The sequence below is a fragment of the Ambystoma mexicanum genome, chromosome 1q (genome assembly GCF_040938575.1).
Source record: "Ambystoma mexicanum isolate Mex_15411 chromosome 1q, UKY_AmexF1_1, whole genome shotgun sequence".
Classification (NCBI taxonomy): domain Eukaryota; kingdom Metazoa; phylum Chordata; class Amphibia; order Caudata; family Ambystomatidae; genus Ambystoma; species Ambystoma mexicanum.
In genome coordinates this window covers 660,398,417-660,423,698 of record NC_090922.1, presented here as the reverse complement: position 1 = coordinate 660,423,698, position 25,282 = coordinate 660,398,417, and the positions used below count along the sequence as shown (strand labels likewise).

Here is a 25,282-nt window from a genome sequence, read left to right as displayed (position 1 = left end):
TTCTGGGCAATAAAAGGAATCTCTCTCGGCAGTTCACCTAGCCGGAGAGCAGAACACGGTGGCAGATGCTCTGAGCAGGCAGAGCAGTTTCTCAAGAGTGGGAGTTGGCTCAGGAAGTCCTTCTGGAGATCTTCACCCTTTGGGGAACCCCTCAAGTGGAACTGTTCGCGACCGAGGTAAACTGGAAGTGTGAACAGTATTGCTCAAGGGAATTTCCCCCGAGAGGAGCTCTAGGGGACGCGTTCGTGGTGGAATGGGAGTTCCAACTACTGTACGTGTTTCCTCCAATCCCTGTGATCCCTCAAGTAATCAGGAGGTTGAGAAAGTTCGTGAAAACCATGATCCTAATTGCTCCGGATTGGGCCAGGAGAACGTGATACCCGGACCTTCTCGACATGTCCATCTGCCCTCCAATACGTCTTTCAAGGAGAGAGGATCTTCTCTCGCGACAGGAAGGTCATGTTCTCCATCCGAAGGTGAACACTCAACCTTCATGCATGGCTTCTGAAAGGCTGAGATACAAGGATTGGGACCTTCCGGATGACGTGATGGAGATTTTGCTTTCGGCCAGAAGGCCAGAAACTAAGTCTCTGTATCGGTGTCATTGGAACAAGTTCAGTAGCTGATGCAGAGAAAAGAATGTGGACCCTTTTCAGTGTAATATCAACACAATTTTATCTTTTCTGTTGCATTTGGCCAATCTGGCGCTCCAGCTTGGGAAAATAAAGGGATATTTGGCAGCGCTATCCATCTTTAAGCGCTCTTCTGAAGAAGAATCTTACTTTAAAATACCCTTGATAATTCAATTCCTAAAAGGTTTAAATAATGTCTTTACCCCAGTACCTTTCTAGGTTCCGGTGTGGGATCTAAATCTAGTTTTAAAATTTCTCACATGTATTCCATTTGAGCTTTTACATTCTTGCCCACTAAGGCTCCTTACGTTAAAAACAATCCTTCTTGTAGCATTGACATCAGCCCGCAGGGTAAGTGAGTTGGAGGCGCTTTCGAGCGGACCTCCTCGCACCATCTTTTATAAGGACAAAGTAGTTTTAGGGTTAAACCTTCTTTTCTGCCAAAAATTGTTTCAGATTTTCATCTGTCACAAAAGATAACTTTGCCTACATTTTATCCTCCCCCCTCATACAAGCAAGGAAGAGGAAAGACTTCATAGACTAGATCCCAGGAGAGCTCTTAGTTTTTACATCTCTAGATTTGCAAAGATTCGCCAGTGTGATCAACTTTTCGTGGGATACACTGGACGTAAACTGGGCCTTCCGGTAACAAAACAAATTTTATCCAGATGGATAATCTTAGCCGTAACAATGTTTTATAGATTGGCAGGAAAAGAACCACCTGACGGACTAAGAGCTCATTCGACCAGGGGCATGGCAACTTCTACAGCATTAAAAAGGGGTGTCCCTGTGCAAGATATTTGTGCAGCAGCCACATGGTCATCTATGCACACCTTTATAAAACATTATGCATTGGACTCGACTTCTTCTCAAGGAGGTCTGTTTGCAAAATCTGTACTAGATTCTGTACATGATTAAAAAAGGATACTGTACTCCCACCTCCGAGACAAAACTGCTTTGGGAGTCTATCTAAAATGAGGAATACGTGGGAGGACACAATCCATTCGAAGAACAAGTTACTTACCAACTGTAACGGTCTTTCGATTGGATGTTCCTCCCACTTATTCCTCATCGACCCTCCCATCCTAACCCCACAGTGCAGTTTACGTGTATTACACTCAACTCTTTTAGGGCTTGGGTCAAAAGAGGCATACCTTAAACGAAGTAAGATCCATGGACTATATTACACGAAAAAACAGAACTGGGGCCAACGGGCACGCTCGAGGCTCTTATACGAGGAATGACGTTGATACTCGACGGATGCCGCCGAGGGACATCGACGCCGTGACCTTGAGTGGAGCGCCCTCTGCTGGAGAAAGAGAAAAAAATTTCCGAGACGAAACCTAAAGGTAAGGATATATCTAAAATGAGGAATACGTGTGAGGAACATCCAATCGAAAGAACATTACAGTTGGGAAGTAACTTGTTCATCTGGCTAGCATGCATATTTGGAGGGCAGTCGTGCCTTGGAAGCCAAAGTGAATCCCCTATGTGGGATCTGCGGAGTGCCTTTTCCAACGCCACCCACCTCTTCTCTGATTGTATTGCCAATCAATCTCAAAGCCCTTGTAGTTAGGCAGCTTGGAAGAATTTTATGAAATCTGGGAATTTGTCTGCCTTTACGTGTAAGAGTCATGAGTGTTTTTAATGCAATCCAGTGTTTTATTCCAGATAATACTGGAAATTGCCCTGTGAGAAAAAATGACATTGGAACCTGTATTGGGAGTGCTTGGAATAGGTAACAGTACCACCATTTTTATGGAGTTAATCCACCCTAACCAAGAGACCGAGAGTTGGACCCACTTTGCCAGTTGTTGCTTATGCTCTTCTAATAGGGGAGGAAAATTACCACATTTCCAGTGCTACGTTGACGACACTCCTAATTTTCAGGCTGCCCTGGGCCACCTCCTCTCGCATCTCCATTGCCTAACTGCCATTTAAGATTGGTGTGCCGCCAATTATCTATGTCTGAATTCCAGCAAGACTGAGACCCTCCTCATTGGCACACCTTTACCATCCTTTCCCCTCACTCTCTGGCCTGCCTCCCTTGGCCGCCCTCCTACCCCCACCTGCGAGGCTAAGAACCTCAGGGTCATCTTTGACTCCACTCTTTCTCCAGAATGGGGTCTGGCATGGATTCATATGCTTATGAATATTCCCTGTCGTCAGGCTGGGACTCCTCAGTACTGAAAGTTTGTTTCATTTCTGAACTGTCTTTCTCCTAACAACCAATCACTGGTCTCTGGGTCATACTGCCCCCAGCCAATGACTGCCCTCTACCTAAGCCCCTCCTCTGGCAACCATCTTCAGATTTTTACCGCACGTTCAAGTGTTGGGAGTCCTCGTGCTATAGCTCTTCAACTTTTACTGGGTTTTGCGAATTTTATTCTTTTTTTTTTCTAAGTTTTACTATATTTTTCCAGTAATTCGAGCCTCAAGCTCCATCGATCCATCTTCCGATTAACGGGGAACTGTTTTTGGATTCTTCAGAGCCCCTGAAGGGTGAATTTTTGTCTTTTTTTTTTCTTTTTCTTGGAGGATTCCAGAAGCTTCTTCAAGGCCTACCCCACGTGGACATGGCAGAAGAGAAGGAAGACTCGACGCCTCTGTTAAGGATTTGTCCAGGATGTGGCCTGCGGAACATCTACTTGGACGACGGGCCTTGCATGTGCCTCTACTGCCTATATTCCGACCATTCGCATGTGGAGGATGACTGTGCGTCTTGCCAGGAGATGGTCCCCTGCACCATTAAGGATCAGCACAGGCGTCTCACGGAGTGGCTGCAAACTAAGGCCGGCAGCATGTCTCCCCAGCCACAAGAAGAAATCTGAGCAGTGTTCTAAGACCTTTGAGGGCGCCCTGGTGACTGGGGACCCAACAGAAGGCCAAGCACCGAGTGTCTGGGGGCACTGGAAGCACCGTTGCGACTGGCAGCCAGGGCGGGCACAGCATCCCTGGCATCTTCGACCATGAGCCAACACTCCAGTTCAGCGAAGAAGAGTAAGTCGGACCACCCAGGTAAGCTTCTGGCAGAGCCCCGGACAGGCCAGTGGGAGAAGGCCAAGGGGGAGGATGGTGCCGCCCCTCCCTCCCCTACGGCAAAGACCCCTAGCTCAACAAAGGTCATGCAGGCCCTGATTCACCCAGCGAAGCCATTCATTGAAGGCGTGGTGTCCCTAGCGAAGGCTGAGGACATGGGTTTGCAGGGTACAGCCCCCAAGACGAGTGTTTCACTGCCTGCCAGGAGGGAATCACCGTTCCAGCCCATAGAGAAGACGCCGGAGAAGTTGATGCCCGTCATCTCTCCGACACGGTTTTCCTTTGTGTAACAGAAGGGTGATGGGTGGGCACCGTAGTCCTGCAGGGAAACGGACATCTACTCTTAGGAGCTTTCTACTCTCCATACCATTTTGGAGAATAAATTTGTCGAGGCCAAGGCCTACGGGAGGGACCCCGACGAAGGAGACGTTGAGTGGCGACGAGACTGGCGAGGAGTAGCAGGCCATGGAGGAGATGGAGAACCCTACACAGCTGCCACCATCGCTTCTGCCACCCCAGCCCCATCGCTTCCGCCTCCACCACCTCAGCCCCCAGCGTAAATTTCAGTGGACCTTCTCCAGGTGCTGTACACCTTGTGTTCGGAGATTCGGACGAGGATGCCCTTTCCGCTGAAGGAGGATCCCGCGGTGTCGGAAGATCCCGCGGCACTGGGGCCATCAGGTGCGCCCCCTACCAAGAGGAGGAGGGTGCACCCTCCACTACCTTTTCACCCATAGCCCCCCTCCCCTCCACCGAGGGAGGGTACAGACCGGGCACGACGGCGGTTTAGACCTTCCGTCTCTGCCACCCAGTGACTCCCCGCCCAACGAGATGGTCTTGTTCTATCCCATGATCTCTCGGACCTGTTTCAGCTGACCCTCGAGGAAAAGAGGGGTTCCTGTACCAGGGCCGCGAGGCAGAGGAAGACCGTGCTGTCGATTCCTCTGTTGGACAACATTTGGAATGAGGGTCTGTCCCTTATGAAGAACCAGTCGTCGGGCCCCAGCGAAGAGGAACTTGTACAAAAAGTAGTACAGGGTGCCGGACTCTGCCCCCAAATGTTTAAGGTCGCAGCCTTCCCCGCATTCAGTAGCCTTGGTGGCGGCGAGGAAGAAATCCTGACTCTGCAGCATCAACAACCTCCTCTCCCCCAGACAGCGAGGGGAAGAAGTTGGACACCATGGGACAGCGAGTCATCACATCGGCAGTGACGACCATCAAGGCGGCCAACGCCCTCGCAGCGTGCTAGGACTGGGAGCTCTGGTTTAAGATCTCTCCCCTCCTGGACTTCCTTCCCGAAGACAAGAGCGGAAGCGTTGGAGATCCTGCAGGAAGGCGAGGTGGCATCAGAACATGCCATCATTGGCCACGGACATTGCCGGTACAGCATTCTGCCAAATGGGCAACAGCGTTTGCCTTCGTCGGTGGGGATGGTTGAAGGCCACAAATGTTTGCCAGGAGGAGCAGTCAAGGGTATTGGACATGCCATTCAATAGGGATAATTTGTTCAGTGAGACCCTCTAAGCCATCAAGACGGATACCGAGACAGCACGTGCCTTGGGCACCCTTCAATAGCGACGGCTGTCCTTTCGGACTCAAGGGCTTTGGTGGAAGCTCATCGTCGTACCGTGAACCGTCCCGCTCTTCGGAACAGGAGGCCTACAGGGTCCGCAGCAAGTCCGGAAGAGGCCACCGTCTGCAAGTTCCCCAAGGCGGTGCCTCTATGGCGATCTGGCCGTGACGACGGGCGCGCACCCCGGTGGGAGGCCGGCTGGTGAACTTGGTCAGCATGTGGAAGTCAATCTCCACCGACCGTTGGGTGCTGGATGCTCTGGCCCACGGACACACTCTGGAATTCCAAATAAAGTGTTCTTTCATAACACCCGTGGCCAGGCAGGAAAACCATGTCCCTCGGCTTTGGTTGGGGGTGCGGGCCATGCTGGAGAACGGCACAATAGTGTACTCTCAGTACTTCCTTGTCAAGAATACTTGCGGTTGGAGGCCTATCCTGGACCTCTGCCGTCTGAACAAGTACATCAGATCCCAGAAGTTTTGGATGGTCACCCTTCAGCACGTGCTGGGACAGCTGGAAGAGGGGATTTCCTGTCGTCGCCGGACTTGGAGGATCCCTACTTTCACATGCCCATTCACAAGGGACACCAAGTTTCTGCGCTTCGTTGTTCAAGGGCAATACTATCAGTTCAAGGCCCTTCCCTTCGGATGGAAGTCGGCACCGAGGGTTTTCACCAAGTGCCTGGCACCAGTGGCAGAGCAGCTGCGTCTACGAGGGATCCACGTTTACTCCTACCTGGAGGACTGGCTCATCCGAGCGAAATTGAGGGAGACCGCCGTCGCACACACGGTGGAAAACAGCCCGCTGCTGACTGAGCTGGGATTCTCGGTGAACTATGCAAAGTCTTACTTGGTGCCATTGCAGGCAGCACTGGTTTCTGGGGGTCTCGACTCAACACTGTCATGCCTGCCGTCTCCGGAGGATAGCGGCCATCCTGGGCAAGGTACAGTGGCTGTTGATCCTGAAGATTGCAAGGGTGAGGTCCATAAAGTCCCTTCTCGGCATGTCATGCATCTATTGCATTCGGCTGTGCAACCTGCAGATGTGGCCACTGCAAGAGTTACTAGACGCCTGTTGGATCCAGGTATCGGGAAGCTTTGAGGACAAGAACTCTCGAGGATTTTCAGTCGAGCGAAACGGTGGTGGGGAGTCCACGCACATCTGTCAGCAGGTGCAGACTTCAGACCCCATTATCAGGAGACGGTCACAATGGACGCCTCCCTGGAGGGATGGGGCATGCACACCGAAAGTCTCCACACATGAGGCCTGTGGCTACCGGAGGAGAAGTTGTTGCATATCAACATACCGGAGCTACGGGCAGTGTTTTGGACCCTCAAGTCTTTCCTTCCGTCCCTCAAGGGCAAGGTGACATGGGTCTTCATGGACAACACCACTACGATGTTCTACATCCGGAAGCAGGGGGCACCAGATGCCCAGCACACTCCAGAGAGGTGCAGGACCTATGGCAAGGGAAGGCCCTCTCCAAGGCTTCCTTTTCCAGGTGGCTTTACAGCAGCATCACCCATTGTCACCGGTTGACAAACCGACCGTTGCCTGGCCGTCTGAGAGCCCACTAGTTGCAGCGATCGCTGTGATCAACAGCGTTCCTGTCTGGTGTGCCCCTGCTGGACCTCTGCAGGGATTGTACGTGGAGGTCGACGCACACCTTCACGAGATTCTACTGCGTCGGCCGGGATTCCAGGGAGGAGTCTAGAGTTGGCCAAGCAGTGCTGCGCAATCTGTTCGCTTGAAGGTGAGCCTGGTGAGGAGGTAAGAGATGCTTAATGTTGAGAAGTTGAAATGCTTAATGCTGAGCCTTGCCACCTCCCGTGGTTGTGCATGTGTGTACTGCCATGTATTTGTGTATTCATGAGCATGTGAATGCATGCCAGACCCCATGCTGGAGAAAGAACAAGTTACTTACCTGGAACTGTTGTTCAACAGCATGGGTTTGGCATGGATTCACATGCAAACCCTCCCACCTACCCCTCTGCGGCTCTTCTCTTGGTCCTACTGCCACTTTATGTGCTAACAAATCTGAAGATGGCTGCCAGAGGAGGGGCTTAAGTAGATGGCAGTTATTGGCTGGGGGCAGTATGTCCCAGAGACCAGTGATTGGTTGTTAAGAGAAAGACAGTTCAGAAGTGAAACTGAAACAGATTTTTTCTTTACCAAGGATTCCCAGCCTGACGGGGATATATTCATAAGCATGTGAATCCATGCCAGACCCATGCTGGAGAACAACAGTTTACAGGTAAGTAACTTGTTCCTCCTTCTCTGCACACATCTCTGATGTCTCTAAAAAGTCAAACTTCCCACTGCACCTCTTCAGAGGTACTCTGCCTTTCTTCTCCTTCCCCCAGAAGCTCATGGTCTTCCAAGCTCTGATTATCTCTAGGTTGGACTATTGTAACAACCTATTTCTAAATCTACCTACCTCTACTCTCTGCCCTCTGCAACTAATCCAGATTAGGACTGCAAGACCTGTCCTTGGCTTCAAGCCCTGGGATCATATCTCTCCAGCTCTGAAATCTCTCCATTGGCTTGCAGTTGATACAAGGATTAAATTCAAAACCCTCTGCATTGTCCAAAGGCTTTCTGGGACCTGGGTCCAAAATACCTTCAGCTATCCCTCTGCAAATACCTCCCCTCTCGAGCTCTTCGCTCCTCTACCTCCAACTCCCTCAGGTTTCTTTGTTTTTCAAAGAAACGAGCTGTGGATAGATCTGTCTTCGGCTGGGGCCTCCCTCTGAAACCGCCTCCCTGCCACTCTAAAACTTGAACTATCTCTGGTTCTGGAAGCACCTCAAGACCTTCCTCCTTTGCTTCTGCCTTCTCTCCCCCTCTCCCCTGCTGATCTCTTCTCTTGGCACTGTGCACCTGGCCACCCTGTCCTCCCGGCCCAGGTACCGGGTCACCCTGCCACCCTCATGCACTGCAACCGGGCCACTCCTTGCACTGAGGTCTGTATCCGTATCCATACAGCTCCCTCCCCTTTTTCATCCTGCACTTATCAGACCTACCCTGTCTGCTGTTGGGTGCTGGTCTTTCTCGCCTAAGGACATACCCTAGAGTTCCAATGGAAGGGACCACGTATACCACCAGTGGGCCGTCATGAAAACCACGTTCCTCAGCTGCTGCTGGAGGTACAGGCCATGTTAAGAAAAGGGGCGATCAAGCTCTTCCAAAGAGGCCCTGGAGCGTACTCTTCTTTCCTCGTCAGGAAGAAGACCGGCGGTTGGAGGCCCATTCTGTAGCTCTGCCGTCTGAACAAGTACATCAAGTCCCGAAAGTTTCGGATGGTGACTATTCAGCACATGCTAGTACAGCTGGAAGAGGGAGATTTTCTATTGTTGCTGGACTTGGAAGTGGCCTATTTTCACATCCCCATACACGAGGGACACCGCAAGTACCTACGCTTTGTGTTCCAAGGACATTACCAGTTCAAGGCCTTTCCGGTTGAAGTCGGCACCACGAGTGTTCACGAAGTGCCTATCCCCATTGGCGGCACAGCTGTGTCTACGAGGTATCCTGTGTACCCGTGCCTGGACGACTGGCTCATCCAGGCAAACTCAAAGGACATTGCTGTCGACCACTCGACTAAGACAGTCCAACTCCTGACAGACCTGGGGTTCTTGATAAACTTGGCAAAGTCCTGCTTGACTCCATAGCAAGACGCACTGTTTCTGGGAGCCCCACGCAACAGTGTCGTGCTTGGTGTCTCCGTCGGAGTAGAGGATCGCGGCCATCCTGGGCAAGGTATGACTGTTGGCCCTGAAGGTTGCAAGGGTAAGGTCCATCAAGTCCCTACTTGGCATGATGTCGTCATGCATATACCTAATTCGGCTGTGCAGTCTACAGATGCGTCCGCTGCATGAGTTCCTGGACGCCCGCTGGATACAAGTGTCAGGAAGCTTCGAGGATAAGATCACAATCTACGAGAGTTTCCATCGAGTGTTAGTGGTGGGGAGTGCGTGCACATCTGTCCATGGGCACAGCTTTCCAGACCCCACCTCATCAGGAGACGTTAACGACGGATGCCACCCTGGAAGGATGGGGAGCGCTCACCGGAAGTCTTCATGCAAGAGGCCTGTGGCTACCGGAGGAGAAGACGTTGCACAGCAACGTGTTAGAGCTACAGGCAGTGCTTTGGGCCCTCAAGTCCTTTCTCCCATCCCTCAAGGGCAAAGTGGCATGGGTCTTCACGGACAACATCACCACAATGTTCTACATCCGGTAGCAGGGGGGAATCCAGATCCCCGGCACCTCTAAAGAGGTGCAGGACCTTTTGGCCCTGGGCCGTAGCCCAGTGGATGTTACTCTTCACGCCTGCCAGATGAAAAGGGGAAGAACACTGTTGCTGACTCTCTCAGCAGGGAGCTGCGCTCGTGCTACGAGTGAGAACTTTGGCAGGACCAAGTGGATCACCTGTTCCGTAGATGAGGCAATCCCCCAAATCGATCTGATTGCGATGAACACCAAGTGCCTGGAGGTTCGCCATGTGGTTTCCCCAGCCGGTGAGCATGGGGGGGGGTGCATTATATTTCCCCTGGGACTGGCCTGTTCCTGTATTTGTTCCCTCTTGTGTCGTTTCTTCGACTAGTCAACTGAGACGGTCCCGGTGCAGGATGATCCTCGTCACACCGGTGTGTCTGAGACAGATATGGTACCTGGACCTTCTGGACATGTTGGCGTCCCCTCCAGTCAATCTTCTGGCGGTCGCAGATCTTCTCGCCAGGTAAGGAGGTGTGAATCTGCACCACAACACAGGATCGCTGAGCCTGAAGGCCTGGCTCCTGCAGCACTAGAGTTTAGGGGGGCTATGATCTCCCTGTGGATTGTAAGTAGGTGCTCGGCAAGGCCAGAGCTTCGTGGACTCCCAAATGCTACAGGCACAAGTGGAAGAGGTTTGCCGTTTGGTGCCATACTTAGAAGATCGACCCTTTACGAGTCACTGCTCTGCAGGTGCTTCCGTATTTGTAGTCATTGGCCAAGGCAGTACTGGCCCATGCTTCCATCAAAGTTCATCTGGCGGCTATCTCTCGCTGCACCTCATCTCCTGGACGATCATCCTTATGGTTGCATCGATTGGTCAAGGAGTTTGTCAAAGGACTATTTAGCTTGTTCCCACCGGTGAAGACTCCGGCCCCGGCGTGGGCGCTCAACATGGTGCTGATTAGGCTCATGGGTCCTCCGTTCTAGCCTATGCATTCGGTGCCACTGACATTTTTTCTGTGGAAAACCGATTGCCTTGTGGCCATCACCTCTGCACGACGAGTGATAGAGATCCAGGCCCTCTTGTAAACCACCTTATTTGACATTCCACGAGATGTGGGTGGTGTTACGGACGCACCCCTCAATGCCCAAGGTGTCGTCGGACTTTCATCTAGACAAACCCATGGTGTTACCTGGATTCTGTCCGACACCTTTGTCGCCGGCTGAGAGGACTTTGCAATCAGAGCGTTGAAGTTCTATGTGGACTGCGCAAAGTTTCCGGAAGACGTCGCAACTTTTTATGAACTTTGGCCCTGTGAACAATGGGAAGGCCCTCTCCAAGACTTCCATTTCCAGATGGCTCTCTGGCTGCATCACCCATTGTCACTGGTTGGCAAACCGACAGTTGCCTGGCCGTCCGAGAGCCCACTCTACCAGAGCGATCTGTCTGTGTGCCCCTGCTTGATATTTGCAGGGCTGCTACGTGGAGGTCGACGCACACCTTCAAGAAGTTCTGCTGTGTCGACGCTGATTCCAGGGAGGGGTCCAGAGTAGGCCAAGTAGTGTTGCGCAAACTGTTCGCCTGAAGGTGAGCCTGGTGAGGAGGGTAAGAGATGCCTAATGTTACTTTTGTGCATGTGTGTACTGCTATGTATTCTTTATTCATGAGCATGTGAAAACATGCCAGACCCGTGCTGGAGAAGGAACAAGTTGCTTACCTGTAACTGTTGTTCTCCAGCATGGGTCTGGCATGGATTCACATGCGAACCCTCCTGCCTACTACTCTGCAGCTCTTCTTTTTACCCTACTGCCACTTTCTCCAGCATGGGGTCTGGCATGGATTCACATGCTCATGAATATTCCCCGTCGTCAGGCTGGGAATCCTCGGTAAAGAAAAAACCAGTATCAGTTTCGTTTCTGATCTGTCTTTCGTAGTAGTAACCAATCACTGGTCTCTGCGTCATACTGACCACAGCCAATGACTGCCCTCTAGCTAAGCCCCGCCTCTGGCAGCCATCTTCAGATTTTTACCGCACATTCATGTGTTGGGATCCTCGTGCTATTGCTCTCGAGCGTTAGTGCTATTTTTCACGTTTTTTCTCAAAAACTTTGTTTTTTTCGGTCAAAAGAGCCTCAAGCTCCACCGACTCTCCATCCGATCAACGGGGACCCGTGTCGGATTCGTCTACGCCCCTCAAGGGTGAAGATTCGTCGAGCTACGCTTTTGGAGGACTCCAGAAGTTTCTCAGGCCCATCTCGGTCATGGCCCAGGAGAAGGGAAGCTCGACGCCCGGAAAGCTGTTCAGGGTCTGCCCTGGATGCCAGCTGCAGAATGTCTTTAAGGAAGACGAACACTCCTTTTGTCTTTACTGCCTACATGAAGACAAGACGTACGTGGAGAAGGACTGTGCGTTTTGCGGCAACATGTCGGAGCGGACCATGAAGGACCACCATCAGCGTCTCGCCAACTGGCTGGAAGGGAAGAGCCCGTCCGGCGAGAAGAAGAAGAAATCCGAGCGGTCTTCTAAGACCTTTGAGGACGCCCTGGCGACGGGGGTGCAACATAAGGCCAAGCACCGCGAGTCCGCTGGCACCGGGAGCACCAAACGGTCGGGCTCCACAGGCACCAGGCAGGGCACACCCTCCCCGGCACCATCAACCATGAGCCAACGCTCTGGGTCGGGTAAGAGGAAGGCTGAGCACCCGGCAAAGCTCCTGGAGAGGCCCCGGTCGAGCTCGAAGGCGGAGGGGGAGCGAGGCAGTGTTCCCCCCCCCCCCCCCCCCCCCCCCCCCAAGGAGAAGGCGGTGAGCGCACCAAGGGTGGTGAAAGCCTTAATCCATCCGGCCAAGGCCTCTATCGAGACAGTCGCGGCGGCCCTGGCTCAGCCTGTGGAGGCTATGCCTGTGGTGGCGACCTCGGGGCTCAGAGTCTCCCTGCCACCGCGGAGGGAGTCCTCTTTTATGCCCATCGACAGGACCCCCGTGAAACCTCCGACGGAGAAGAAAAAGGGGGGGCAGGAGGTCGCCGTGGATTCGGCCTCAACCTCTGAGGAAGAACTGATCGAGGTCTTAAACCACGGCGTTGGCGTGGAAGACGACCAGCCCGTCGGGAGGGATCCCGACGCAGGAGACGACATAGTCGAGGGTACCGACGGGGCCCCTGACCGCCCGTCGGATTCCCCTCTGCCAGTGCCGCAAGACAACTCGGCGGCCATTTTGTTGGCTATACAGTCCTTATGCTCAGAGATAAGGACGACACTGCCGTTACCAGTGGAGGAACCACTCCCGTCGGGGGACCCGGAACCAGGCCCTTCGGGCAGCCCCCCTCCTAAGAAAAGGAGGATTCACCCTCCACCTCCTTTTCAGCCGTCGCGCCCCGTTCAGCCCTCCTCCCCGTCCACGACTCGAGGGGATGATACAGGGACTGACATGGCCGCAACGGGTACGGACGACGAGGTGTACGACGAGGATCTGCCGTCGTCTCCTCCCACCCGGGCTTCCCCGCCCGACGAGATTGGATCTTTTCACTCCATGATTGCCAGGGCATCCGAGCTCTTCCAGCTCTGCCCTGAGAAGAAGGAAGGTTTCCTTTATCAGCGGCACAAGGCCAAGAGGAAGACGGTCCTCGCGGTACCTCTACTGGACGATATTTGGGATGAGGGCCTCGCCCTCCTCAAGAACCCATCCACGACGCCGGCTAGAAGAGACCGGTACAAGAAGAAGTACCGGGTCCCGGACGCGGCCCCCTTGTGCCTCTGGGCGCAGCCTACCCCGGACTCTGTCGTCTCCGCGGCGGCCAGGAAGAAAGCGGGGGGGGGGGGGTGCGGCCTCCACGTCGACTTCCCTGCTGGACGGCGAGGGAAAGAAATTGGACACGATGGGGCGCAGGGTCATCTCGTCTGCAGCGACGACGATTAAGGCGGCTAACGCCTTGGCTATCGTAGCCCGGTACGACAGGGAGCTGTGGTACAAGCTGGCTCCCCTGCTGGACTTCCTACTGGACGACAAGAGGGCGGATGCCCTGGAGATCTTGCAGGAAGGTGAGGTGGCGTCGGACCACGCCATCACTATTGCGACGGACATCGCCGACACTGGATTTCGCCAGTTGGGCAACGGCTTGTGCCTTAGGCGGTGTGGATGGCTCAAGGCTACTGACTTCCGTCAAGACGTACAGACCAGAGTCCTGGACATGCTGTTCGATGGGAACAACCTGTTTGGGAAAACAGTGGACGATTCCCTTCAAGCCATTAAAGCGGACACGGAGACAGCCCGGGCTCTCGGGGTTCTCCAGCAACGGCGGCCGCCCTTTCGGAGCGGCGGAGGCAAGGGCGCCTCCAAAGGTTCCGGCGGCGGATTTTCCACCTACCGTGAAGCGGCCCGTTCGTCGTCTCAAGAAGCTTACAGGGGACGAGGCAAGTCAGGCGGTCCCCGCCGTCGTCGCCAAGGAGGTCAAGGCGGCAAAGCCTCGTCTAAGCAGGATTGAACCGGCCGTGGGGTTGGGCCCCCACCCAAGCACCCCGGTGGGAGGCTGGCTGGCGAGCTTCGTCAGCGTGTGGGAGTCCATCTCCACCGACTGTTGGGTGCTGGACGCCCTAGCCCAGGGCCACGCGCTCGAGTTTCAAAGAAGGTGCCCGCGCGTCCCCCCCTGTGGCCAGGAAAGAGCTTCACGTCCCTCAGCTTCTCCGGGAGGTAAGGGCTATGCTAAGGAAGGGCGCCATCGAACTCGTCCCAAGGAGGCTTCGGGCTCCGGAGTTTACTCAAGATACTTCCTCGTGAAGAAGACGGGAGGATGGCGCCCCATCCTAGACCTACGACGGCTGAACAAGTTCATCAAGGCACAGAAGTTCCGGATGGTCACCCTCCAGCACGTGCTGGGTCAGCTGGAGGAGGGCGACTTCCTGTCGTCGTTGGATTTGGAGGATGCCTACTTCCATATTCCCATCCTAAAGGGGCACCGAAAATTTCTCAGGTTCGTGGTCCAAGGGCGTCACTACCAGTTCAGAGCCCTTCCCTTCGGTCTACAGTCGGCACCCAGGGTATTCACCAAGTGCCTTGCACCAGTGGCGGCGCAGCTGCGCCGAGAGGCGATACACGTCTACCCCTACCTGGACGACTGGCGCATCCGAGCCAAGACGAGGGAGCTCGCCATGGAGCACACGGCAAGGACCGTCCAACTTCTCATGGACCTGGGCTTCTCCGTGAACTACGCCAAGTCCCACCTGGTACCCGCGCAAAACGCACTGTTTCTGGGAGCGAAGCTCGACAGTGTCCCTTCTGGCCTCCCCGTCGGAGGAAAGGACCAGGTCCATCCTGGGCAAGGTACAGCGGATGTTGGTTTCCGACGCGGCCAAGGTGAGGTCCATCAAGTCCCTCCTCGGAATGATGTCTTCTTGCATCTATCTCATTCCCATGTGCAGGCTCCGGATGCGCCCGTTGCAGGAGTTCCTGGACGCGCGCTGGATCCAAACGACGGGCGGCTTCGAGGAGAGGATCACACTTGACGAGTTTCCGACGAGCGATCCGGTGGTGGGGCACCCGCGCGCATCTGACGGCGGGCATGGACTTCCAGACCCCAGACCACCAGGAGACAGTGACCACGGATGCCTCCCTGGAAGGGTGGGGAGCGCACACCGAAAATCTGCACGCGAGAGGCCTTTGGCTCCCGACGGAGAAGTCCCTCCATATCAACGTCCTGGAGCTCCGTGCAGTGTTCTGGGTCCTCAGGTCCTTCCTTCCGTCCCTCAAGGGCAAGGTTGTGAGGATCTTCACCGACAACACCACCACCATGTTTTACATCAGGAAACAGGGCAGAACCAGGTCCCCAGCACTGTCCAAGGAGGCGCAGGACCTGTGGCATTGGGCCATTGCCCAAAGGATGTTTCTGGTGCCGTTTCATCTGGCAGGGATAAAAAACACCATCGCCGACTCACTCAGCAGGGAGCTGCGGTTGTACCACGAGTGGGAACTACGACAGGATCTAGTGGATCGCCTCTTCCGACGGTGGGGCACACCCCAGATCGACCTGTTCCCGACGAACTCCAAGTGCAGGAGGTTCGCCAGCAGGTTTCCCCAGCCGAGGAGCATGGGCGATGCTTTCTCGTTCCCCTGGGAAGGCCTGTTCCTATACGCGTTCCCTCCACTGCCACTGCTGATCCGGCTCATCAACCAGCTCAAGAGGTCACGGTGCAGGATCATCCTCGTCGCACCTGCGTGGCCGAGGCAGATATGGTTCCCGGACCTTCTGGACTTGTCAGCGTCCCCGTCAATCAAGCTGCCAGTGGACGCGGATCTGCTCTCCAGGGAAGGAGGCGCCATCCTCCACCACGACCCGAAGTCGCTGAACTTGCAGGCCTGGCTCCTGCAGCGCTAGAGTTTGAAGGATACGACATACCGGCCGACTGCAGAGAGGTTCTTGCAAAGGCCAGGGCGTCCTCGACTCTTAAATGCTACGGACACAAATGGAAGAGGTTCTCTGTCTGGTGCCACGCACAGAAGATTAACCCTCTAAGGATTACGGCTCCCCAAGTACTGCCGTACCTGTTGACGCTGGCCAAGGCTGGACTGGCACACGCGTCCATCAAGATTCATCTTGCTGCGATCTCCCGATACACCAGAACCACGGGGCGGACGTCCTTGTGGTCTCATCGTCTGGTGAAAGAGTTCATGAAGGGACTGTTCAGATCGTTCCCGCCGGTGAAGGCTCCGGCCCCGGCGTGGGAGCTCAACGTGGTGCTGACAAGCTCATGGGACCTCCGTTCGAGCCTCTGCACTCGGCCCCGTTGAAGTTCCTGTCGTGGAAAACAGCGTTTCTTGTGGCCATCACCTCCGAACGACGAGTGGGAGAGATCCAGGCCCTATCTTGCAAGCCACCATACTTGACTTTTCACGACACGAGGGTGGTGCTCAGGACGCACCCCTCCTTCATGCCCAAGGTGCCGTCGGAATTCCACCTCAACGAACCCTTGGTGTTGCCTGTGTTTTTCCCGTCGCCTTCGTCGCCGGCTGAGAGGACTTTGCACTCGCTTGATGTGGCTAGAGCGCTGAAGTTCTACGTGGACCGCACGAAGTGTTTTCGGAAGACGTCACAACTCTTTGTGAACTTTGGACCTGTCAATCAGGGGAAGGCTCTCTCGAAGGCTTCCATTTCCAGATGGCTCTCCGGCTGTATCATGTACTGTCATCGGTTGGCAAACCGACCGCTGCCTGGCCGTCCGAGAGCCCATTCCAGCAGAGCGATCGCAGCTACCATGGCGTTCCTATCTGGTGTGCCCCTGCTGGACATATGCAGGGCTGCTACGTGGAGGTCGACGCACACCTTCACGAAATTCTACTGCGTCGATCGGGATTCCAGGGAGGAGTCCAGGGTCGGCCAAGCAGTGCTGCGCAACCTGTTTGCCTGAGGTGAGCCTGGTGAGGAGGTAAGATTGCTTAATGTTGAGTTTGATGTAATGCTTAATGTTGAGCCTTTGCCACCTCCCGTGGTTGTGCATGTGTGTACTGCTATGTATTCTTTATTCATGAGCATGTGAATCCATGCCAGACCCCATGCTGGAGAAGGAACAAGGTACTTACCTGTAACTGTTGTTCTCCAGCATGGGTCTGGCATGGATTCACATGCGAACCCTCCCGCCTACCCCTCTGCGGCTCTTCACTTGGTCATACTGCCACTTCACGTGCTTCCAAATCTGAAGATGGCTGCCAGAGGCGGGGCTTAGGTAGAGGGCAGTCATTGGCTGTGGTCAGTATGACGCAGAGACCAGTGATTGGTTACTACTACGAAAGACAGATCAGAAACGAAACTGATACTGGTTTTTTCTTTACCGAGGATTCCCAGCCTGACGACGGGGAATATTCATGAGCATGTGAATCCATGCCAGACCCATGCTGGAGAACAACAGTTACAGGTAAGTAACTTGTCCCTTATGGTCCCCTAACTGGCGTTTGGTGTATGCTCTGTTCTTCCATTGCTGTACGACCCACTCTGAAATATTTCAACCACAATCGATCAGGGACTTTCCCTGCTGCTGGTGTTAGTACTTGCCTTTCCAATTTCTTCCATGGAGATGGGCAAATGGAATCCCATTACCTGTAACTCCTCTTTAAGGTTCCTACTGTCTGTCTATCCTTTTGCCAGTCGAAGCCTTCATGCAGCCTTTCTCCTTAACCTCAATTTAATATGCCTTAAATGGAAACTAAACTACATTTAATGATCATGGGGATATTATATTTTGGTCATTATAAAGGTTCTTTCTGGTGCCTGTGTATTTTGTAGTTATTACCTGTGCACACTTTGATGACAGGGAATATACTACAGGTCAATTGTATGGCTGTTCCTTTGTTTAATAAAGTATTCATGTTTCATGTATTTGTCTATTCTAGGGGTTCAACTGAACAGGTATTTCCAGCAAGAGTTTCCCAGTCTGCAGGCAGCTGGGGATCAGACAAAAGAAAAAGAAGTGACCGATGAAGATTGTGGGTTAAACTTACGTCCTCAAAGTAGGTTTTTATCATTGGTTCCAAACTTTTTGTCATGTAAATAACAAGTAGAGGGTCAAATGCCTTCCTCTACCTCTTGGGTTGTATTACAAAATTATATTCTGGATTTTAAGGTTCACTGTTAGGAAAGATTTCTCTTTTAGGCAACTTTCCCTCCATATTATATGGACCCGCAAACTTTCTTTTGACCAGTCGTCCTGTCTGTGGTGGTTTGATAATTGCAACGTAATTAAATGCAAATACAATCAATTGTGGTCAAGAACATTAGTAGGCAATTATTACTTTTTGATGTAGATCAGCTTTACAGTATGCTGAAGTTTTCATTTTTTTGTAGACCAACAGAGAGCAGAAATCTATCTGTAGTCAAACGCGGTTCACGTCGCTTGTTCCCTCTATAAAAGTATCAAAATTACTTTGTAGAGCAAAAAGTGTGAACAACGTAAGAGAAGAGGAATTCCCAGAAGGCATTACTTAATGCAGGAAGTCAAATTTGTGCAAAGCAATGCAATGTTAGAATAATATGTACCATATAAATGGAGAGGAGTCCACAGTAAGCATAACTTCATGCCGGAAAGCAAATGAGTGCAAAGCAATATGACATGTATCAAAAAGTGCACACATGTAGGGACATTGATTGTATTTGCATTTAATTACATTGCAATTATCAAACTACCACAGGCAGGACGCTCCCCCTACCCCCTTGTTTACATCAGTTAATTGCCCACAGTCCTGTTCTTGTATTGGGCCATCCCTCCAGTTACCTTTTGGACCAGTCGTGACTTTATACAGAGGAGGCCCTTCCCTTTTGCTTAATTTGTGTTAGGTAAAACTTTCCTGTCAATGATAAATGTACCTGACCTGTGTCAACCAGCGAACCTTTGCTTTGACTAGAGAATTATTTTACCTCGTTTCCTAGGAGAGGGGGATTCTCCCTCCTCCTCCCCCCTTTCACTTAGTGTTTTACTCTTTTATGGGTGACCTTTTTATGGCTCTCCATTGAGTATCGTTGAAGTTAGTCTTACAACTTTTGGGCTTAATCTGGGTTGCCCCTTTGGGCTCCCCTGTGAATTTCTCTTTCATGTACTTGGGTGAACTACAGTTGCCAAGAAGAGGGATTTTCACCCCCTTTACATTTTAAATGGTGAGCCAGCACACCTCACCGGTGTGCAGTCATAATGTCGAAACAATGTCAAATTACAAAAATGTCTAAAACATGTCGGAAAAAAAATCTAGATTTTTGTTTTTTTTTGGGGTCCGGGGGTACAAAAAGGTAAAACAAAATTACAAAAAAAGGGGGTTAGGGCTGGGAACCCCCATTTCAAACAAAAAGCTACTAAAAAAAAAAGTAATTCGAAAAAAAAGTCGACTTTATTTTTTAGTCATCTTGACTTTCGACATTATGACTTTCGACTTTGATTATAAACCCACCCCACCTTACGTGGAGTGCTGGGGGATAAAATGTATACCTTTTATTACTTACCTGGTAATATTTTGTTACAATTGCGAGTTTTACATAAATGGCTGGTGGCAGTGGTTTTACCTTTTTTGACTTTTTGTCTTTATTACTCGCAGGCTGTTAATTCAACCATGGTAATGCACAGGAGGGTCACAATTTTTCTTAAATGGTGGGCTACTTGTTTTCTCATTTCGTGTGCTTGCTGTTTCTGAGGTCTCCACCCTCCCCCCCCCTGCCATTCTAGGCAGGAACAATCTTAGTGGCTGTTTTGTCTTTAGCGGCAATCGTATGGATTTCACACCCAGGCTCCAAGGTGTCTGCAAAGGCAGGAAGCGAGGGAGGAGTCTAAAACTACACGGCTCTTTCTTTCACCTTGCTTAAAAGGAACAAGCTCCCAGTGGGGTGGCTGGCTATCCCGCTTGGACAGCCAGATTACCCCTTGCTGTAAAATGCAGGGAGCCAGAAGTTGTGCTGTAGTTCCTGATAAATGCTCTGAACCTGGACGCTGCTGACATGTCGACCACCTGAGCTGAAACTGAAGATGAAGAAAAGACTGCAACTGTTTCCAGCGACCGGAGTGCTTGCTTTGTAACCAGATCCTGCTGTTACCTATACTTCCAAGCGACCTGGGTACCCTGAAAAAGATGACCCGAGCTTGGCGACATCCACTAGACACAAGAAGATCTGCATTTTGAGCCATCACACATCGTGCTGCAAGTTATAAATGCCATATCATAACCTTCTGTGGCTCCAATACCCTGGGACCTCAAGCCATTGTGCAGTGCATGGTCTTCTGAATTTCAAATCGAGCTGAAACTTTGGTGGCATCCTGCTGGACCTCGAGAGACTTGAATAAACTCTGAAAAGTCCCCTCACCAGAGTGCTGGACCTGCAAGTGACGAGAACCTGCCAAGCTATATTCGGTCTCCTGGCTCCCGAAAAGTGTGCCAAACATCAGAGCCGCAAAAACTGTTGCCTGGAGCCTTCCCCTTTGATCTCTTATGCAGAAGCCCTTCCAGTGTCCGTTCTTCAGTCTTCATGACACGGAATCCTGTTTTTGGCTGCAGAGCCTGAAGTCTCCCTTGCTGCAATCTCTTCTGTTAAATAAACCATGTGAAGATCCGTTTGCCTAGAGCCCCCAAGATCCCTGCTGCAGAAGGCCAGCCAGTGTCCTGTCTTCATAAGAAAGGAATTCAACAACTGATTTTTGTTTTTCTGTAGATCCTGAATTCTTCTCGCTGCAACTCTTCTTCCTGCATCTCTTTGTCTGTGCTAAGGTACTCTGTTGGCTGGGGAATTTACTTACTATAAGCAGACCCTCCAGTTTATAGCGATTTTGCAATCCACAAAATGCAGCAAAAACAAGTTTTTTAAAGAAAAGCACAAAAACAGATGTTTTTCCCAAAAACGACCATTACAAAAAAAAGAAACCTGAATGGCCCGGTTTCTCGAAACTTATTTTTACTCCAATGAAATGTGCAACCACATCTCCTCACTTGTGCAAAAAAAGAGCAGCCCAGTCCAAAAAGGACATCTGAATTGGCGCATCTTATATGTGCCCATTCAGATCTTTTTCACTCCATTTGTGCAAATCCAGGGGCATTCCTGCACAATTAAAAGAGCATCCCTAATTGACATGATGCAATTTTTAAATGTGCAGAAATTGTAGGCAACACCATGCGTCTGCTTTGAATAGGTGCACAGGGTTGATGGGTTCTTTCCTAACTACTGCAATCATTTTAAGTGTGACAGCTGCTGTCTGTCTTGTTGCCTTTCTGTTACTCAAATGGGATAGAAATGTTTTTTTTTAAAATGTTTATTGTCAACCAGCGCCTTTTCCTCCTAGGGGACAGCAATGGAGGGGAGGTTCCTTTCGATACTAATCTTCCTTTAGTAGATCGAGGGGAGCTGCAAGTCCAAGGGGTCACCATAGGTGGAAAACAAGGTACTCTAGGTGCCAAGGTTGCTTGGGCAGTTGCCTCTTTGCCCTCAGGCACTGCCGCAGCCGTTTCAGCTCAGTCGTGAGGCCATGTCCCATGGTTCGCCGGTTGGGGGAAGGCTGGCGCAGCATTTTGTAGAATGGCGTGCCATTACTGCAGATGTGTTGGTTCTGGAGATCATAGCCCACGGCTACTGTCATCCTTTCCGGCAGAGGCCTCACCACAATCCACCAGGGAATCTCTTTGAAGAGTTCGGATCCGCCCCTTGCGCAGGAAATCAAATCCCTGCTGGAGAAAGGTGCCATAGAACTGGTGCCTGTAGCGGAGAGTAACAAGGGATGGTATTGCCCATATTTTTTTATCCCGAAAAGACAGGGGATGGAGACCCATCATGGACTTGCGTGGTTTGAACAAGCTCCTCAGGAAGGACAAGTTCATGATGGTTACTCTTTCTCAAGTCCTCCAGGCCCTTCAACTTCAGGACTGGTTGGTGTCTCTCGACCTCAAGGACGCTTATTTTCATGACACTGTCAACCATGCCATCCTGCTCAACCGTCTCCGGGAAAACCTGGGTATCACTGGTCAGGCTCTGGCGTGGCTGACCTCTTTCCTTTCAAATCGACCCTCCCAGGTCCAACTGGGGTCCTTCTTCTCCGACATCTTTTTCTCCACCTGTGGTGTCCCCCAGGGATCTAATCTCTCTCCCTGGCTGTTCAACCAGTATCTGGCACTCCTTGCCCACCGCATCGCCGCTCTCTGCCCTAATTTCCAGTGCTATGCGGACGATACCCAGCTCATTTTCAGGCTACCCTCAGCCTCCCCCTCTCCTTCCCTCATCTCTGACTGTCTGCTATCCAAGAATGGTGTGCCGCCAATGACCTCTGCCTTAATGCCAGTAAGACTGAGATTCTACTCATCGGTACTCCCACTCCCTCCTTCCCTGCAGCTCTCTGGCCTGCCTCCCTTGGCCCCCTCCCTGCTCCTACCTGCAAGGCAAAAAACCTTGGTCATCTTCGACTCCACACTCTCCTTCTCTCCTCATATTTCTGACGTCGCCAAGAGGTCACACTACCAGCTGCACCTCCTCAGAGGTATTCTTCCCTTCCTCTCCTTCCCCCAGAAGCTCACTGTCTCCCGAGCCCTGGTTCTCTCGAAGCTGGACTACTGTAACAGCCTCTATCTTAATCTGCCTGCCTCCACTCTCCGCCCTCTGCAACTCATCCAGAACAGAACTGCGAGACTTGTCCTTGGCCTCAAGCCCAGGGACCGTATCTCTCCAGGACTGAAATCTCTACACTGGCTCCCAGTGGCTGCGAGGATAAAGTTCAAAACCCTCTGCATTGTCCACAAGGCCTTCTGGGGCCTGGGTCCTAAATACCTTCAACTCTCTCTTCCCAAACATCTTCCCTCCCGAGCCCTTCGCTCATCCGCCTCCAACTCCCTCAGGGTTAGCCGCTTCTCGAAGCAACGAGCTGGGGGTAGATCTCTCTCTCCGCGGCAGGGGCCTCCCTCTGGAACAGCCTTCCTGCCTCCCTGAAACTTGAGGAGAACCATCTCCGGTTCCGGAAGCACCTCAAAACCTTCCTCTTTGCTTCTGCTTTCTCTCTCCCTCTCCCCTGCTGAACAGCTAATTAATTCTTCACTGAAACTGCACTGATCCTGCAACTGGACCACTCTAAACGGCCTCGGTCCTGGGCCCAGCCACTCTCCACTTGCACTGATGCCCTGGAACCCCTCTGCACTGCGGGACTGTCTCTGTATCCCCACCCCTTCCCCAGCACTTGTTCTGCACTTATCTTGCACTTGCCACCAGCTGGCCCTATTTATTTTTTACTTTACGCCATTTACCTTGTACTGCACTTCCCCCCCCCCCTCCCCCTTGCACTTTTCCCCCTCCCCACGAATGCACTTGCGCGATCTGAATGACACCTGGCCTAGTAGGATCGTTGTCTGTCTCCCCTCGTTCCTCCCCTCCCTGCCTCGTCGCGCCTTGAAACACCTGTGTATAGGCGCGTTACAAATACCATATCATATATCATATCATGTGCCGATTCATCCCAAGCACAAGAAGTACCCGAGGTTCGCGGTTGGCGACTCACACTTTCAGTTTCGGGTCCTGCCGTTTGGATTGACCTCCGCCCCGAGGGTCTTCACCAAGCTCATGGTGGTGGTGGCAGCGTATCTCCGGAAACGGGGGATTCACGTCTACCCCTATCTGGACGATTGTTTGATCAGGGCGCGTTCTCCCGAGCAAGTCCTGGATCATCTGTCAGTCACCTGTCACTCCCTTCACAGGCTGGGCTTCTCCCTCAATTTACAGAAGTCCCACTTGACACCTATCCAGCATCTCCAGTACATCAGAGCAGTGCTCGACACATCCCTGGGGCAGCGTTTCTCTCCCCAGGTGAGGGCTCATCACATTCTGCAAATGGTGCACAAGTTTCAACTTGCCCAGAGTCTCCCGGCGTTCAAGTTCTTGAGGTTGCTCGGCCTCATGGCATCCTGCATTCATCTGGTGCCAGTGGCCAGGTTGCGGATGAGATCTCTGCAATGGGCTCTCAAGCTCCAGTGGTCGCAGTCCTCCGGCAGGATGTTGGATCCCGTTCAGGTGCTGTCCTCGGTCGCCCAGGATCTTCTGTGGTGGGCCGTCTAAGGCAATCTGATGGGGGTGGGGGGCTCCATTTTGGCTACCCTGACCGGAGGTAACTATCATGACGGACGCGTCCCTCACGGGATGGGGAGCTCATGCCAACGAGTTGACAGTCAGCGGTCGTTGGTTTCCGTCGGAGTCCAGACTCTATAGCAATCTGTTGGAGCTGAGGGCCATCAGGCTAGCCCTGAAGGCTTTTCTGCTGTCTGTGCGGAGGAAGACTGTCCTGATTCTGATGGACAACACAGTGGCCATGCACTACCTCAACAAAAAGGGCTGGGCAGGGTCTCCCTCTGTGCAGAGAGGCGATGCAGCTCTGGTTCTGGGCCATCCAGCAGGAAATTTCGCTCTCAGCAGTTCATATGGCCGGAGACGAAACTGTGGCAGCGGATGCTCTGAGCAGGCAGAACATGGTCTCTCACGAGTGGGAGCTGGCTCAGGAGATTCTCCTGGAGATCCTCGCCCTTTGGGGGGACCCCAGAAGTGGATCTCTTCGCCACCAGTGCCAACCGGAAGTGCGAAAGATCCTGCTCACGGGAATTTCCTCCAAGAGGAGCCTTAGGGGACACGTTCATAGTGGAGTGGTCCTTCCTACTGCTGAACGCGTTTCCTCCAGTACCCGTCATTCCGTAAGTGCTGCAGAGGTTACGGAGGTTCGGTTCCCGGATGATCCTCATTGCTCTGGCATGGGCCCGGAGAACGTGGTACCCAGACCTTCTCGACATGTCCATCTGCCCTCCACGCTGTCTTCCTTACCGAGACGATCTGCTCTCACGGGAGGGGGGGTCCGGTTCATCATCTAGAGATCAAGTCCCTCAACCTTCATGCTTGGCTTCTGAAAGGTTGAGGTATAAGGATTGGGACCTTCCTGAAGATGTGATGGAGGTGTTGCTTTCGGCAAGAAGGCCAGCAACAAAGTCACTGTAGCGTTGCCATCGGAGAAAGTTCTGCGACTGATGCAGGGTTCAGAATGTGGATCCTTTTTCATGTGCCATTCCTGTGGTTCTGTCTTTTTTGCTTTCTTTAGCCCACAAGTGCTTGCAAGTGGGTACCATTAAGGATTACCTGGCGGCGCTGTCCATATTTAAGCGCTCATCTGAAGAGTGTTCTTATTTTAAGATTCCTTTTGATTTCCCAGTTTCTCAAGGGGCTAACTGTGTTCCCACCATCACATTTCCAGGTGCCTGTTTGGGATTTGAACCTGGTTCTAAAATTCCTCATGGGAGCTCCGTTTGAGCCTCTACATTCTTATCCTATGAGACTGTTGACCCCTCTACTGTA

The 25,282-nt window shown here is 52.3% G+C and overlaps 1 protein-coding gene across 7 annotated transcripts in view; it reads left to right on the top strand.

Moving 5' to 3' along the window:
* Positions 1-25,282, top strand: part of PRRC2C (proline rich coiled-coil 2C) — a 1,565,218-nt gene that overhangs the window by 148,816 nt on the left and 1,391,120 nt on the right. For all 7 annotated transcript variants that reach the window (XM_069641251.1, XM_069641250.1, XM_069641252.1 and 4 more), the window contains exon 5: positions 17,839-17,955. In XM_069641251.1, coding sequence (XP_069497352.1) covers positions 17,839-17,955 — 117 coding nt within the window. The remainder of the gene's footprint in view (positions 1-17,838; positions 17,956-25,282) is intronic.